Source organism: Erythrolamprus reginae, unplaced genomic scaffold (assembly GCF_031021105.1).
Source record: "Erythrolamprus reginae isolate rEryReg1 unplaced genomic scaffold, rEryReg1.hap1 H_22, whole genome shotgun sequence".
Classification (NCBI taxonomy): Eukaryota; Metazoa; Chordata; class Lepidosauria; order Squamata; family Dipsadidae; genus Erythrolamprus; species Erythrolamprus reginae.
Window position 1 is genome coordinate 60,315 of NW_027248476.1, and position 16,577 is coordinate 76,891.

The 16,577-nt window shown below is 44.3% G+C and overlaps 1 protein-coding gene across 1 annotated transcript in view; it reads right to left on the bottom strand.

Moving 5' to 3' along the window:
• Positions 1 to 16,577, bottom strand: part of LOC139155484 (mutS protein homolog 4-like) — an 84,583-nt gene that overhangs the window by 15,934 nt on the left and 52,072 nt on the right. The window contains exons 9-13 of the mRNA XM_070730631.1: positions 16,366 to 16,440; positions 8,123 to 8,187; positions 7,566 to 7,735; positions 4,303 to 4,439; positions 1,806 to 1,909 (exon numbers count right to left, since the gene is read on the bottom strand). Of these exons, the coding sequence (XP_070586732.1) occupies positions 1,806 to 1,909; positions 4,303 to 4,439; positions 7,566 to 7,735; positions 8,123 to 8,187; positions 16,366 to 16,440 (551 nt within the window). The remainder of the gene's footprint in view (positions 1 to 1,805; positions 1,910 to 4,302; positions 4,440 to 7,565; positions 7,736 to 8,122; positions 8,188 to 16,365; positions 16,441 to 16,577) is intronic.

Here is a 16,577-nt window from a genome sequence, read left to right on the forward strand (position 1 = left end):
ATTTATTCTTTGGAAATGGATCAGCTGTTTTTAGCTAATGCCAGAGATGAGTTGAAAAGTTCATAGTGAATGAAATGTTCAGTTGCACATGCACTCTTTATTGAATACACCTAGAATTGATTTAATTATCAAAGAAAACATTTTGTTCTAAAAGGGGAACTAAACTTACAAAACTTCTATTTTTATTGCTTCTATTTTATGTTTAAATTACCTTTGGAGTATTCGCGTGTGTATAAACACATGCACATATACAGTGATCCCTCGATTTTCGCGATCTCGATCGTCGCGAAACGCTACATCGCGATTTTTCAAAAAATAATAATTAAAAAATACTCCACGGTTTTTCCCATCTGATGACGTCATGCGTCATCACCAAGAGTCACTTCTCTCTCCCTTTCTCTTCCTTTTTCTCTATCCTTTCTACCTCTTACTCTTTCTTTCTCTCCCTTCTTCATTCAATTTTCTCTCCCTCCCTTTCTCTCTCTTTCCTTTCTCTCCCTCCCTCCCTGTGCCTGCCCTGCACCACCCAACAGGGACGGACAACCCCTGATCGTCGGTTCGTCGCCCCCCCCACACAGAGGGAGATCGGGCTGCGATAGCAGTGGATCCGCATCCCCAGCCACCGGCTTGGATTCCCCTCCCGGCGGCATTGGGCTGCCCTGCATCGCTCACGCGCTCGACTGCGGTGGCTGCTTTGGCAGGGAAGGAGGAGTTTGGGGAGAAGATGAAGGCAGCGGGCAGCAGCTGATGCGAAGCGAGGCGAAGGCGGCAAGGAGTGGCGAATCCACCTCCCCAGATCGGGCTGGTGGGGGCGGCAGCCACTGGAGGGAGATCGGGCTGGTGGGGGCGGCGAATCCACCTCCCCAGCCACCGGAGGGAGATCGAGCTGGTGGGGGCGGCGAATCCACCTCCCCAGCCGGGCAGTGGCCGGCCAAGCGAATGGGAGAGCGGCGAGTGAGCGAGCGGCCGGCCGGGCAGGCGGGCGAGCGGCGAACGGCGGGCGAGCGGGTGCTGGGGGGGCGGGGGCAGCCGACATTGAAAGCAACCTGTCGGCTTCCGAACTTTCGTCGCTCCCCGGCTCTACCATCTGCGCATGCGCGGCCATGGAAAAAAAGGCGTGCATGCGCAGATGGTGTTTTTACTTCCGCACCGCTATATCGTGAAAAATTGATTATCGCGAGGGGTCTTGGAATGGAACCCTCGCGATAATCGAGGGATCACTGTACATTCACAGACAAAGATATGATAAATGATATATACAATATAAGTCACTTGTGCATCTATTATATAGTTTGCCACAAGACCAGTGACAGTTTGTAGAGATGACACAAGGTGGCTCTAAAGAGACCTCTTGCCTTCAAAATTGTAAGTTTTCAGTGTATTTCATTTCTTGGGTAGAGGCTGCTAATAAAAGAGTGCCAGAGTCCCTTTTGAGGAAAATGGCCAGTCCTGAAATGCAAAACCAAAATAAAAAAAAAATATTTTTTTCTGGGAAGGCTAAATGAAACACAATGGTATTTGCTTATGTAACACCCATTATGGTGTCTGATTACTGGCAGACATCTAAATTATGTACACCGTACAACAAGCATCAAGTAGTAGAGACTAAATCATGAAGACAGGAAAGAGTCCTAAAACTTCTAAAAATCCAGTTTGGATCCAGAATTGAGGCACAGTCCTTGTCTTTAAATCCACAGACTTTATAGTCTACGGTTCTTCATGAAAACAATTTTAAAAGTCTCATTATTAAATAATCCTTTAACACAGTGATTCTACTTACAATAATGAATATAATCGTTACTCACAAGTAAGTCATGTGATAGATTTCTCTCAAGGATTCATGGCATCTTTCATTCATTTTCATTAAATCGGGTGAAGTAAAACTATATACGTTTTTCATTTTAGTAATCTGTGAGAAATTTTTGAACTGGATATTAAAATATATTAATAATATATTAAATATGTTGAATAATCGAAGTGTATAAAATCATGCATGGGATAGAAAAGGGGGATAGAGAAAAATTATTTTCTCTATCACACAATACTAGGACGAGGGGGTACTCCCTAAAGCTCATAGATAAGAAAGTGAGGACAAATAAAAGGAAATATTCCTTCACCCAGAGGTTCATTGGTTTATGGAATTCACTTCCAGAAGAGGTCGTGACAGCTGTCAGCCTTGATAGCTTCAAGGCAGGATTAGACAGATTCAAGGATGCCAAGTGTATCGGTGGTTATTAAAACGGATGTCCAAGTGCCGCCTCTATGCTTGTTGAGGCAGGCAGAATTCCTTTGAGTACCATTTGTTGGGGGTCAAGGGAAAGGGAGGGTTTTGCCTTCTCTTTCTGCTCAAGATCCCTATGTACAATTGGTGGGCCACTGTGTGACACAGAATGCTGATTCAGCATGGCTCTTCTTATGTTTTTATAATCATACCAAAAAATATCTCTAAAGTGTGTGCTAAAATACAATACAATACAATATAATTCTTTATAATAGAATATAATTCTTTAATGAAGAAATATGATTGGACACACAAGGAATTTGTTTCCAGTGCATAAGCTCTCAGTGGACATGCAAGCAGCAATTGATAAATTATGATCATGATAATAAAATAAAAATATGCTGGCTCTATTAAAAAGTGCTATTGCTAACATGTTGTAAGCTGTCTAAGGAGAAGGGCGGCATTAAAAAAAATAGAATGAATGAATGAATGAATAAAAAAGAAATAAAGAAAGAAAGAAATAGAAATATATTAATTATTTTTAAACATTTAGCCAATTATACTAGTAACAGAGCAAGGACACAAAATTATAGTATTAGTAAGTTATGATGGTAACATTGTTCGTTGTTAAAAGATAAATAGTAATAAATGATAATTTATTCCAGACCTGATATACAAAGGCAGCAACATTCATTCAGTATCTCCTATTAAACTGTGTTATAACATTACAGTGATCCCTTGATTTTCGCGATCTCGATCCTCGCGAAACGCTACACCACGGTTTTTCAAAAAATAATAATTAAAAAATACTCCACGGTTTTTCCCATCCAATGACGTCATACGTCATCACCAAGAGTCACTTCTCTCTCCCTTTCTCTTCCTTTTTCTCTATCCTTTCTACCTCTTACTCTTTCTTTCTCTCCCTTCATTCAATTTTCTCTCCCTCCCTTTCTCACTCTTTCCTTTCTCTCCCTCCCTCCCTGTGCCTGCCCTGCACCACCCAACAGGGACGGACAGCCCCCGATCGTCGGTTCGTCGCCCCCCCTCACACAGAGGGAGATCGGGCTGCGAGGGCAGTGGATCCGCGTCCCCAGCCACCGGCTTGGATTCCCCTCCTGGCGGCATTGGGCTGCCCTGCATCGCTCACGCGCTCGACTGCGGTGGCTGCTTTGGCGGAGAAGGAGGAGTTTGGGGAGAAGATGAAGGGAGCGGGCAGCAGCTGAGGCGAAGCGAGGCGAAGGCGGCGAGGAGCGGCGAATCCACCTCCCCAGATCGGGCTGGTGGGGGCGGCAGCCACCGGAGGGAGATCGGGCTGGTGGGGGCGGCGAATCCACCTCCCCAGCCACCAGAGAGAGATCGGGCTGGTGGGGGCGGCGAATCCACCTCCCCAGCCGGGCAGCGGCCGGCCGAGCGAACAGGAGAGCGGCGAGTGAGTGAGCGGCCGGCCGGGCAGGCGGGCGAGCGAGCGGCGAACGGCGGGCGAGCGGGTGCTGGGGGGGCGGGGGCAGCCGACATTCAAAGCAATCTGTCAGCTTCCGAACTTTCGTCGCTCCCCGGCTCCACCATCTGCGCATGCGCGGACATGGAAAAAAGGGTGCGCATGCGCAGATGGTGTTTTTACTTCCGCACCACTATACCGCGGAAAATCGATTATCGCGAGAGGTCTTGGAACGTAACCCTCGCGATAATCAAGAGATCACTGTACACAAATACTGAAAACAGACTGCAAAGATAATTCAGTCTATACAAATTATGGAAATAATAAAATAAAAATACAATTTGTTACATTATATACTTTGTTATTTATATAAAAATCAGCAGTATTCTTTAGTGAAAAAATAAATTAGTTAAATTGAGTTGACCAATTTTCATGCCTCAGGCATAGAAGCCTGCTGGGTAACTTAGGGCCAGTCACTCTCTCAGTCAATTCACCTCACATGATTATTGTGGCAATAATAGGAGGAAGAATAAGAATAATGTATGTCTGCTGCCTTGAGTTACTTATAAAGTACTAAACACAGGATGAAAATAAAATAAAATAAAATAATCGATTTGAGAGCCAACATTTTCAAACTGCTTACCTTGGTAAATTCTGAAGGAAGTTGACCATTGTGTACTGCTGCACAATCAGCACTTATCTGGATAAAAAATCCTCGAGCTGAACTAAAGCTTGTTTTCAAAGGAAGGTTATATTTGTCTGCAAGTTGTGTTATCATTCCTTAATTGTAAGGTATAAATAAAAATTTTAGTAATGTCAGTCAACCACACTGAACTGACACTAAAATTAATTAGTGTGTTAATTCATATTAATATATCAGAAAATAATAGGTTCTTTTTAAAAAAAGGAAAATAACTTTGTATTAGTATTACGTCACTAGAAAAATGAGCAGAAAGTAATAAAAAAAATAGTATCAAGGAGTTAACGTCTCACATCTGAAATTTCAGAACTTTCCTTGGGTCAAAATAATTGTGATTCAAGAAGTAATTCACAAATTATTCCTCTTTATAATTCCACAGCATGTAAACAGCTTCCTTCTTTAAAAAGCATTAAATCTTGAAAAATATAAATAGTGTTTTATAGTTTGTTTTCCACATAAGGAAAATTCATATGACAACCCTTTCCCACAAATAAATTCAAAATATAGGGAGGGAGAAAGGGAAGAAGGAAGGACATATACAATAGGACCTAGAGCCTGATGGTGAATCTATGGCTCACATGCCATAGGTGGCACATGGAGCCATATCTAAGGGCACACAAGGTGTTGCCCTATGTCAGCTCCGGCACCCATGCGCAGGCTGCCCAATTGATTTTTGGCCTACTTTTCCACCATTTTCATTCTCCCCAAGCTTCAGGAAAGCCTCCTGAACCCTGGGGATGGAGAAAAATGGTCCAACAGACCTATTGGAAGTCTGTAGGTTTTAGTGAGGCCTGTGAGCATGGGTGGAGGGGAACATGGGGGGGGGGGAGTGTGTGAGTGTGCATGTGTGGTGGGAGGGCATTGCATTATGGATGTGGGCACACATACACACACTATCGCACACGCACACACCCTTTTGGCACTTGAACGAAAAAAGATTTACCATCACTGACCTAGAGGGCCATAAGTAGAGATCCCTGTTCCATACACTAACTCTGTCATAATCCATAAAAAATAAATTTATCTCACATGTAACTTTCCTATTTATTCTATTCTAATATATGCCTCTATCTATTACCTACTGTATACTCATTTCTTTTTGATATCACTTTCTTTAAATTTGTCAGCTGGCTAACAAATATGAAGAAATTGTTAAAGCTGACACAGTTCCCATTTATTTCAAAATAGTCAAGAAAGAAGAATATTCTAGGAGATATTGCCCAATGTGAATAACATTTTATAATCTTTAAATACCGTATTTTCCGGCATATAAGACGACTGGGTGTATAAGACGACCCCCTAACTTTTCCAGTTAAAATATAGAATTTGAGATATACTCGCCGTATAAGACTACCCCCGGCGGGGAGAGCAAAGGTGGCAGCGGGAGTAGCGGAGGCGAGGCGGAGAAGAAAGAAGCGGCGGAAAAGTATAGTGTCTGAGCGGCAGTCCCCTTGGGACTGGGCGGCATAGAAGTATAAATAAATAAATAAATAAATAAATAAAATCTCTACTTTTTTATTAAAATAAATTAATAATAAAACAAAACAAAACTCTATTACTATTAAAACTAAAACAACCAGCAAATCCAAAAACATAACTATTAATAAAAACAGGTGAGGGCTGGGGGGGTGTTTCTCTGTTATTATTTAAGTGCTTTTACCATATGCTTTAAATCAAGAGTCACTTCTCTCTCTATTTCTCTCTCTTTCCTGTCATTCTCTGCCTCAATCATTTTCTCATTTCTCTTCCCCCCTTTTTTCTATCATTTCTCTCTCCCTCTCTCTTCCTTCCACTCCTTTCTCTTTCTTGCTTTCTTCCTCTCTCTCACTCTCTCTCTCTTCTTTCCTCTCTCCTCTCTCACTCTTTCTTTCTTTCCCTCTCTCACTCTCTCTTCCTTCCTGTCTTCTCTCTTTCTCTCTCCCTTTCTTTCCTTCTCTCTTCCTTCCACTTTTTTCTCTTTCTCTTTTCCTTCCTTCCCCTCCCTCTCTCCCTTTATATTTATCTCTTCATTCCTTCCTCTCTTCCTCCCTTTCTCTCTCCCTCTCGTTCATTTTTCTCTCCCTTCCCTCCTTCTTTCCTCTCCTCTATCCCTCCCTCTCTTTCCTTTCTCTCCACGTCTCCGGCTTTGCTGACATGCAGCAGGCTCAAGCCAGCTGCCCGGAAAAGCCATGAAGGTCCTCCTGCCCCCCACCCCCAGCAGAAAACACAACGGAGGTCTTCCGGTACGAGCTTCAGCCTCGCGTTGCTCCACCCCGCTTCACCTGTCATCCTGGACCTCCGTTGTGTTTTCGGGGGGGGAGCGGCGGGAAAGCCTTGTGCTGGCCAGGAAAGCCTGGTTTGCTTTCCGTAAAAGCAGCGCGCCTTTTAAACATGCTGCTTTCTTGCAACATTTTCCTGGGTGGGTGGGGGAGGAGGCCACTCCCCCCCCCCCCAGGAAAGAGGTCCAGGAAAGCAGCGTGTTTAAAAGGCATGCTGCTTTCACGGAAAGCAAACCCGGCTTTCCTGGCCAGCACAGGGCTTTCCCGCCGCTTCCCCACCCCCAAAAAAAAACACAACGGAGGATTACAGGCAGGACGAAGCAGGGTGGAGCAATGCGAGGCTTAAGCAGGCAGCTTCGGCGCGTTTCTTTCGGTGGAAGAGGAGGCGAGGGAGCGGATCAGGCAGGGGCAGCGCCTTCTACTGTTGGCGCCTACCCGCCCCCGCCCCCCCATGGGCTGGCAGGGGGATGGGGACTGCGCGCCCATGGAAAAGGGTGCGCGGGGCGGTATTTTGGTCTGCGCAGGCGCAGCCTATGGGGAACGGTGCTGTGGAATCAGTACCCGGCGTATAAGACAACCCCCCACTTTGGGAAAGATTTTCAGGGGTTCAAAAGTCGTCTTATACGCCGGAAAATACGGTAATTTTATTTGACTTAAACACTGAAAATTTAAGACTGCATTTTCTTAAATATACATTCATATATTTATTTGTAAGGCACATATTTCTGAATGCACTAATACTCTGAACTATATTGTAAATTATTAAAGAGTATATATTGCTGTACTTCAATATTTATTTTTATTGTTTCATTATTAAATTTACATGTTTTATAATTTTATGTTCTATTGTTGTAAGCCAGCCCCATGGTGAGATGATGGCAACTATATATAATAATAAATAAACAAATATATTCTAGTACATTATTATTCTAAATTGTCTTCCCATACCAGCTATATCATCCACAATTTCAGTGTAAGTTCTTCGTGCTATATCAAGAAATTCATTTATATTAGGTTTCACCGCATAGCACTTTTGAGTTCTCATATTCAAACATCCTTTTGTGTATCTTGTATCATCATTAATAACAGTTTTAATCTTTTCAAGAATAATCCCAAACCTAGAGAAATTATACATAATTATGGAAATGACAGTTATATTTCACAATGTATTAACTGCCTAAAAGAATTTTTATCCCAACTCAGATAATATATTTTTATAATCTCACTATGTTCGTTGAATTGCCTAATCCAATATTTATTTTTCATTATTATCTGAAAAACTTTTTTCTTGAAATAATACTATTTCTGTTGGAATTCTTTAGTTAATTACAATTTCATTTGTGATAGATACGGGTGTGTTTAAAACAAGTTATTAATTACTTACTGAAATCTAAATACTACTATCTTTCTTAGTAGTAATATCAACAATTACAATAAGTAGTAACTTAAACTTTTATTGTCTAATGTAAAATTTTAGATATAAAATTGTATTTATAATATAGTACCTGCTATCTTCCAAAGAGCTGTAATAAGCTTTTAACAATGGCGTGTTATAGCTTTTTAAGGCCTCCTGTTAAAATAACATTAAAATCTTTATGAACAAGAGAAGAACCGTTGAAACTTACCTGAACGGTCTTCTCGATGCACTGCAAGGAGAGTCCAACGTGGGTAATTCTCCAGTCTCATTGGAGGGACTGAGTTTTAATTTAAACATTATGCAGGTACCGCCCCCTAGCCTACCAGTCATAAAGAAACGAAGGAGCAGTAAACTATAACTTTTTTTTTTTTTATTAACAACTGGAAGGCATACGCCAGGACCAAATTCTTAACAATGTCAGACAAAAAAGGAAACCCTTGGTCCACCAATCGGGTGGGTTTTGGACTCTCCTTGCAGTGCATCGAGAAGACCGTTCAGGTAAGTTTCAACGGTTCTTCTCCAATGCACTTGCAAGGAGAGTCCAACGTGGGATATACCCAAGACATGAACAGGGAGGGAAACAGGACCAAGGGCGGTTAAGAGGAACACACCCTTTGTAACACCCTCCTCCCAAAGGCAGCTTCCGCGGAAGCAAAGGTATCAATCCGGTAATGCTTGATGAAGGTAGATGGAGCCGCCCACGTGGCGGCTCTACAAATCTCTTCAATGGGAGCCTGCGTAGACCATGCTGCCGAAACAGCCGCACTTCGTGTTGAATGACCAGTAATTCCCTGAGGAACAGTCTGTCCTGACGCTTTATAGGCCTCAGTGATGCAGATCCTTATCCAACGACTGATAGTTCGTGAAGACACTCTAGTACCTTGTTCATGTGATGAAAGGGAAATAAACAAGGCTTCCGATGACCTGAAAGCCTGTGTCCTTCGAATATAAAGTTTTAGTGCTCGTCTCACATCCAATTTATGCCATCTGAGCTCAGATGGGTGCGTGCCATGTGTACAGAAATCAGGTAATATTAACTCTTGAGTTCTATGAAAGCCCGAGTTCACTTTGGGAATGAAGGACGGGTCCAGTCGAAGAACTACTCTGTCCGGATGGAATAGACAAAGGTCAGATCTTACTGACAGGGCCGACAGCTCCGACACCCTCCTGGCCGAGGTAATGGCTACTAGAAAAGCCGTTTTGATGGATAAAAACCGCAGTGATACTGTCCTCAACGGTTCAAAGGGTGGAGCTGTCAAGGCCTTAAGGACCAGAGATAGATCCCACGAGGGAAACCTATGGACGGGAGCTGGTCTAATATTTGACGCTCCTTTTAAGAAATCACGAATCCAAGGATGTCTTGACAAGGGTTGGTACTGGTCGTGGTTCAAGATTGTAGACAGCGCCGCCACATGGCGTCGTAACGTGTTTGGCGCCAGTCCCTTGTCTAATCCTGCCTGGAGGAAGGTTAAAACCGTACCAGGCAAGGCCGCTACCGGATCGAGCTGCCGTTCCTCACAGAAGGTGCAGAAGGTTGACCACGTGGATTGGTAAATCCTCCTTGTAGAAGGCCTGCGTGCCGCCTGCATGGTAGCGATGACCGTGTCAGGGAGATGTAATTGTCTTAGACGGTCCCCCTCAAGTGCCACACGGTCAGGTGCCACCATTGAGGTTCTGGATGCGCGATGCACCCCTGACTGAGGGCTACCAGGTCGTCTGGGATTCTCCAAGGAGGGGAGACGGACAGCTCCTTCAAGTCCGAGAACCAAGCCCGCCGAGGCCAAAAAGGTGCTACCAGCAGTACCTCGGCTCGTTCCTGTATGATTTTGTGTAGCACTCTCTGAAGTATGCGGATAGGAGGGAATGCATACAGTAGCCCCACTGGCCAGGGGAGACGAAGTGCATCCACCCCTTCTGAACCCGGAGATGGGAACCGGGAAAAGAAGCGGGGTAGCTGTGTGTTGTGGCACGTAGCAAACAGGTCTATGATCGGTGTGCTGAAATGAGCGGTTAATGCCCGGAACACTCCTTGATCCAGCTTCCACTCCCCCGGATCCAAAGTCCTGCGACTCAGCCAATCCGCCGTCACATTCTCCTGGCCTGAGATATGCTCGGCTGCGAGAGAGGCCAGGTGAGTCTCTGCCCACTTGAACAGAGTGTTGGCCTCCTGCATCAGGCGCCTGGATCTCGTCCCGCCCTGGTGGTTGATGTAAGAGCGAGCGGAAACGTTGTCCGTTAGAACCAGGACATGGCTGCCCTGCACCAGATGGGAAAAACTCAGCAGAGCGAGATACACTGCCCTCAATTCCAAGAAATTGATGTTGATGGTTTTCAACTCCCGAGGAGTCCACAAGCCCTGGGCTACATTGGATGACAGGTGAGCACCCCAACCGAACAGGCTGGCGTCCGTCGTGAGAGTGATAAAATCCTGTCCTCGAAAGGGGGACCCCCTTTGAATAGCGGTTGAGGTCCACCAACGCATGGATCTCCTGACCGCTGCAGGGAGAATCACCTGCAGCCTGGTATGGCTGGTCTTTCTCCTTTGATAGGGTAGGAGAAACCATTGGAGGTCTCGAATGTGTAACCTGGCCCAGGGAACCACATCTATGCAAGAAACCAACGTGCCCAGGATTTTGGAGAGAAAGGCCAGGGAAGGTCTTGGTTGAGAAGACAAGTCCTGTAGTAGAGTCCGGATATTGGCCTGTCTGTCCTCCGATAGAAAAACTTGGCACAAGTCTGTATCGATGATGGTGCCCAGGTGAGCTAACCTGGTGGAAGGAATTAGCTGACTCTTTTCCAGGTTTATGGTAAACCCGAAAGTCCTTAGGGTCGACATGGTCAGTTGGAGATCCCGCTGCGCCCGGTCCCGGGACTTGGACAGGATCAGGACGTCGTCGAGGTATGCCATGAGCCGCACTGACCTGTGTCTCAAGGTGGCCGTGAGGACGTCCAGAAGTTTGGTGAACGTCCTCGGCGCTGACGACAGGCCAAATGGCATCGCTCGATATTGGTAATGAGATCCGTTGATGGAAAACCGGAGGAATTGTCTGTGCTCCTGTGCTACCGGTACATGGAGGTAGGCCTCCTTGAGATCGATGGAGGAGAGGAGGTCACCCGGTCGTATGGATTGCAGTATAGACCTGAGGGAGTGCATTTTGAATTTTTGATAACGCACATACAGATTCAACCGTTTCAGATTTAAAATCAAACGGACCCCGCCCGAAGATTTGGGGACTAGGAAAACGATGGAATAGAAACCAGTTCCCCTCAGGTGAAAGGGAACCTCCTCTATCGCTTCTATCTCCAGGAGGTGCTCTATTTCCCGATGCAACAGCGCCCTCTTCTGGGGGTCTGTCACTTGAGGACAAGCAATGAAGCGGTGTGGGGGTACCCGGAGAAAATTGATCCGCAACCCCTGTGCTGCTGTGTCCACGGCCCAGGAGTCGAGGGATGCAGCCCTCCAAGCGTTGGCAAAGTGGAGGAGCTTGCCCCCCAGAGGGTAAGGGTCTGAGGAGTCATTTTCCACGTTTGGAACCCTTAAAGTTGGAACCTCTGTATGGACGGCGTCCCTGCTGGTAGGGTCTGCTGCGGTCCGCGAAGTACGGTCTATCCTGACGGAAGCCTCCCTGGTTGAAAGAGCCCTGAGAGAAATTCCTCGAACCCTGAGAGACGGTTGAGGAGGGCTCTGCACGAAAGTTCTGCCTTCTATAGAAAGGGAGGAACCGTCGTTCTGCTCTCCTGTTGGATCTTGGGAGCACCTTCTTTTTATCTTTGTCCTTGATAAGGACCTTTTCAAGGGAATCGCCGAACAACTGTTCCCCTTGGAATTTGGCAGAAGCTAGGCGCCATTTTGATTTTACGTCCGCCTGCCAGCTTCGTAGCCAAATTAATCTCCGGGAGGACAAAGAAGATGCCAGCGCACGGGATGCAAATTTTGCCGCATCCATGGTAGCGTCCGCGGAGAACTCCGTTGCCGCCAGCAGTTTATTTAAATCTTGGCGGAACCTGCCATCCTCCTGACTTGCACGTGCTTGCATGTCCTGTATCCACAGGATGGTTGCCCTATTAAAAAATGAGGCAGCCGAGGCGGCTCGCAAGGCCCAGGCTGCCATTTGGTGAGTCTTCATGACTACCGTCTCGGCTCTTTTGTCCTCCGCCTTCAGACCCTCCGAAACCTCCGAAGGGACCAAGGCGTTGGACACCAAACTTGCCACAGGAGTGTCTATGGTTGGAGGTGTTAAAAGCGATTCCATCTCCTGATCGAAGGTATAGTATTTCCTATCAATTAAAGAGGGGCCTTGTGCTGCTGCTGGCGCTTCCCAAGGCCTTTTAATATTGTCAAGGAAAATATCAGAGGAGGGAATGGTTTCTGGTTCTTTCTTTGGCACTGAAAGTAGGACCCCTTTTGAGGCCTGTGCAGTGTTTTCTGCAGGTAACTTCCCCTCTCCTGCTCCCTCAAAAACCAACTTAGCCTTATTTAACATGATTCGAAAGAGAGAGGGCTTGAAGAGGCCTACAAGGCTCGGTGGTTCAGGTGGTTGCTCATCTCCTGACAAACCCTCGCCTTCCTCACTATCCTCCTCTCTGGGATAGAGATCCTCCTCCATGGAGCCTTGAAAGGAGGCTGGAGCAGGAGGTGCCCACACATTCCTCTGTTTTGGTGGAATGGGAATCCCAGGGGCCTGTTGTTGTGCCCCAACCGTAATCCCTTGAGCATAAACACTGCTTATTAGATTTTGGAGATCCTGAGGCATACTTTGCCATGTATCAAACGAGCTCCTCAGACCCACAGCAGACGGTGTAAAGGTGGCTGTGGGCTGGTGGTATTGAGCACCCGTGCTGCTGGCCATGGGCAAGGTATATTGGGGTCCAGTGGACAATAGGGGGCGTTCAGGCGACCAATCACGTTCTGTAGCCGAGCCTACAACCCCAGCAATGCCTGGTAAGGGGGAGGCCGGGGGGGGCGTGGGCCCCCGAAGATAATTAGGTTGGGCCTGTGGCGCTGGTGGCTGTTTCTGGGCCATCTCTAGCTGCCTCTCCAGGGCCCGTATCCTCTTCTCGGCTTCCTTAAGGGAGGCGGCCTGAGAAGATTTAGCCTTGGCCTTTTCGGAGGAAGGCTTGTCCTTGGGGGTAGTGGGCCTGATGGAATTGGCCCCCTCCTCCCCCAGATGGGCCGAATTATCGGTCATAATGAATCACTCACGGTTAGACAATGTAATAATGCCGATCGCAACGCAGCTAACAAAGCAATGAGGCTGTGACCTCAATGCGGCTGCATGTTGCTGGGTAAACGGAGGGGGGGGGTTGCCTCGGAGCGTGCCTCGCTCCTCTCACCCTCTTGATTGACAGCTACCGGCCAAACAAAAAATGGCCGCCATGCCGTTGCCATGGCAACCGGCGGGAAACTCAAGAGCTGCTCCCGCCGTTTTCCCCCGAAGGCTGCATTCTGATATTTATGCAGGGCCCCAATAACCAACTCTTCCTTCCATGGACTTGCCCTGCGTTTACAGTGCAGCCTTCCTTTGGTCGCCAGATCTTCGGCTGAGGTATTATTCGCCGGGCGGGGCAGGCCCTTTCCGGCGGCAACCGTCTCCTATCCCCAGGCGCGACCTCGGAGGCCGGGAGCCTGGTCGCCCTATTAGCTTAGTGCCCCCCCCCCCACGGCTGCGCTTCGGTCCTCGTGAGCGCCAATGCCATGGAACCAAAAAGGGGGGGGGCAGGGCGCCACAGTCAAACGGACAGAGCCCTCGGAGGGCCTGCTCCGTTGCTGTAAAGGAGAAGCCAATCCATACACGAAAAACCCTGCAAACAAGTAAAAGGAATAAAGAAAAGCATTAGTACTCAGAACAAAACAAACACATAGTATTTATTCATATATTACTACTAATGCTTATGAGGAGAAACTCAAAAAATGTCCCATTACTGCGACTGAGTTTTGATGACTGGTAGGCTAGGGGGCGGTACCTGCATAATGTTTAAATTAAAACTCAGTCCCTCCAATGAGACTGGAGAATTACCCACGTTGGACTCTCCTTGCAAGTGCATTGGAGAACAGGAATATAGATGTACTACTATCTTACTTCACTAAGGTTTGGGTATAAAGAAATATAACTTTATTTTTTAAAATTATTTAAAATATAAATAAATAAAAAATTATAATATAATAAATATATGCACAGAAGAATTGGCTTAAATAGTATCGCCTAAGTAATTAAAAAAGTAATCACTTTTTAAAGTTGATTCATGCCACTTTCACCACAACGATGATTACCTTAACCAAAACATTGCTAAAAATATTATCTTTATCAATATAATAAAATATAAATTGAAGAAAATAATTTGTAAATAGAATAGAATAGAATAGAATTTATTTTTTATTTTTTATTTTAAATAATTTTTATTAATTTACAAAGAGTTATATACAAAGGGAGGAAGATGCATCTTAATTGACAACATTATGATAACATATACTCGCGGGCATAATATGATTATTCTATTCAGTTACACTTTGTCTGATCAATATACATATCAAAATCATAACCTATTGTGGCTAAAGTACTATATCTTTATAGTTCGTTATCCTTTAAATCCTCTGGGTCTTCCTCCCATCCCCTTACCCCCACTGAACTATGATAGTTCTAAAAAAGTTTAGATTGTTAATTGGGCAGCATATGATTGCCGCGGTTTTGTTGTTATTTTATTTTTATCAATACATTTCTAAATTACACTTGAGAAGAGATCGTATTGGATTGATCAGAAAATTCATAATAATCCGATATAACCATTCAGAGTTTTATGTTTTGTATAGCCATTTCTACACTGTCCATTATTATATTTTGATCTACATTTTATATTATTTCCTTGTTTTTCTTTCCTTTCTCCATTTGTTTTTTATTTTTTACCCAGTCATAAAATTTTTCCCAATTCTTATAGAATCTTGAATCTTCTTTATTTTTAAGTTTTTGGGTGAGCCTATCCATTTCTGCACAATCATAATTTTTTTAAATAATTTCTCTTTCATTTGGTGTATTGTCTCTTTTCCAATTTTGTGCTATTGTGATTCTTGTTGTATTAGGTATGTGTCTTCTTTTTTATTTTTCGGATCCATTATGCTCAGGAGGAATATTTCTGGTGTAAGTTTTAATGAGATTGCTGTGATTTGTTGTTTCCATGTTTGTATTTTTTTCCATAGTTTTTTTATGGGAGGGCATGTCCACCATAGATGAAAGAAGGTTCCGACTTTGCTATTGCATCTCCAACAGTTTGGTTTTATGTTGGGGTAGATCTTGGCCAGTCTCGTTGGTGATAAGTGAGAATAGAATTTTTATTGGCCAAGTTTGATTGGACACACAAGGAATTTGTCTTGGTGCATATGCTCTCAACGTACATAAAATAAATAAATAAATCAGTACATAAATCAATAACATGTTGAGGAAGACAGTACTGAATTGCTTAAAATACTCTTCTTATTAGAAATGTAGCTCATTTTAGAACATCAATACATAGGATTTTGATTTGTTCTAGTATTGTTTTATCTGAGGTAGGTATCAACTGAATTCGCAAAATGACTTTGAATCATATTAAGAGCTGCAGTGGCGCAGTGGTTAGAATGCAGTACTACAGGCTACTTCTGCTGATCAGCGGCTGCCAGCAATTTGGCAGTTTAGGTTTCACTGATTCAAGGTTGACTCACTCGTCCATCCTTCCAAGGTCAGTAAAATGAGGATCCAGGGGCAATATGCTGACTCTGTAAACCGCTTAGAGGGGGCTGTAAAGCACCAGGAAGTGTTATATAAGTCTAAGTGCTATTGCTATTAAAATTCCATATATTCTTAGCTACATCATAAAATATACCACTAACTGTATTGATATTTGGAATGCATCAAAACAGGGGCTCAGGACCTGACCAAAAAAAATAATCATACAACTGTCAAAGGCAAATCTACACTTGATTTGTGGAAAATAACTGATATTTATCTTCTGTCAATTTTCATTTAGAAGAGCAACTTTTTTGATAAAGGAAAGGAGGCGGCTTCTGAGCAATATATTTTTTCTCTTATAATTGTTTTAATTATTATTATTTATTAGATTTGTATGCCACCCCTCTCCTCAGACTCGGGGTGGCTCACAACAACAACAAAGCAGTGTACATTGGAATGTTTTTATAAGAGCTTTTCTTGTGGAAAACCTGATGCGGCCCAGCCTCACCCAGATACTACCTCCAGCAGCCCCCAGGTAAATTGAGTTTGAGAACCGGTATAATCCTTGATTTCAGAATTAATGAACTGATAACCATAATTGGTATTTACATAGCATTTTAGGATATAATACCTTCAAAGGCTCCACAAGTTCCAAAGTATGCTTCAGATAAATTAAATTGGTTATCTTTGATTCAGACGCATTAACCTATTTAAAAAACATATCAGATTATTGTTGGTACAGTAGAAAACAGCCTAGATACTGTTTATTATCATAGCTATTTGTGCTTAACTGTAATTATTATATTCTTTGTAAGCACAATAATGAGAGCTACTATGTTAGAG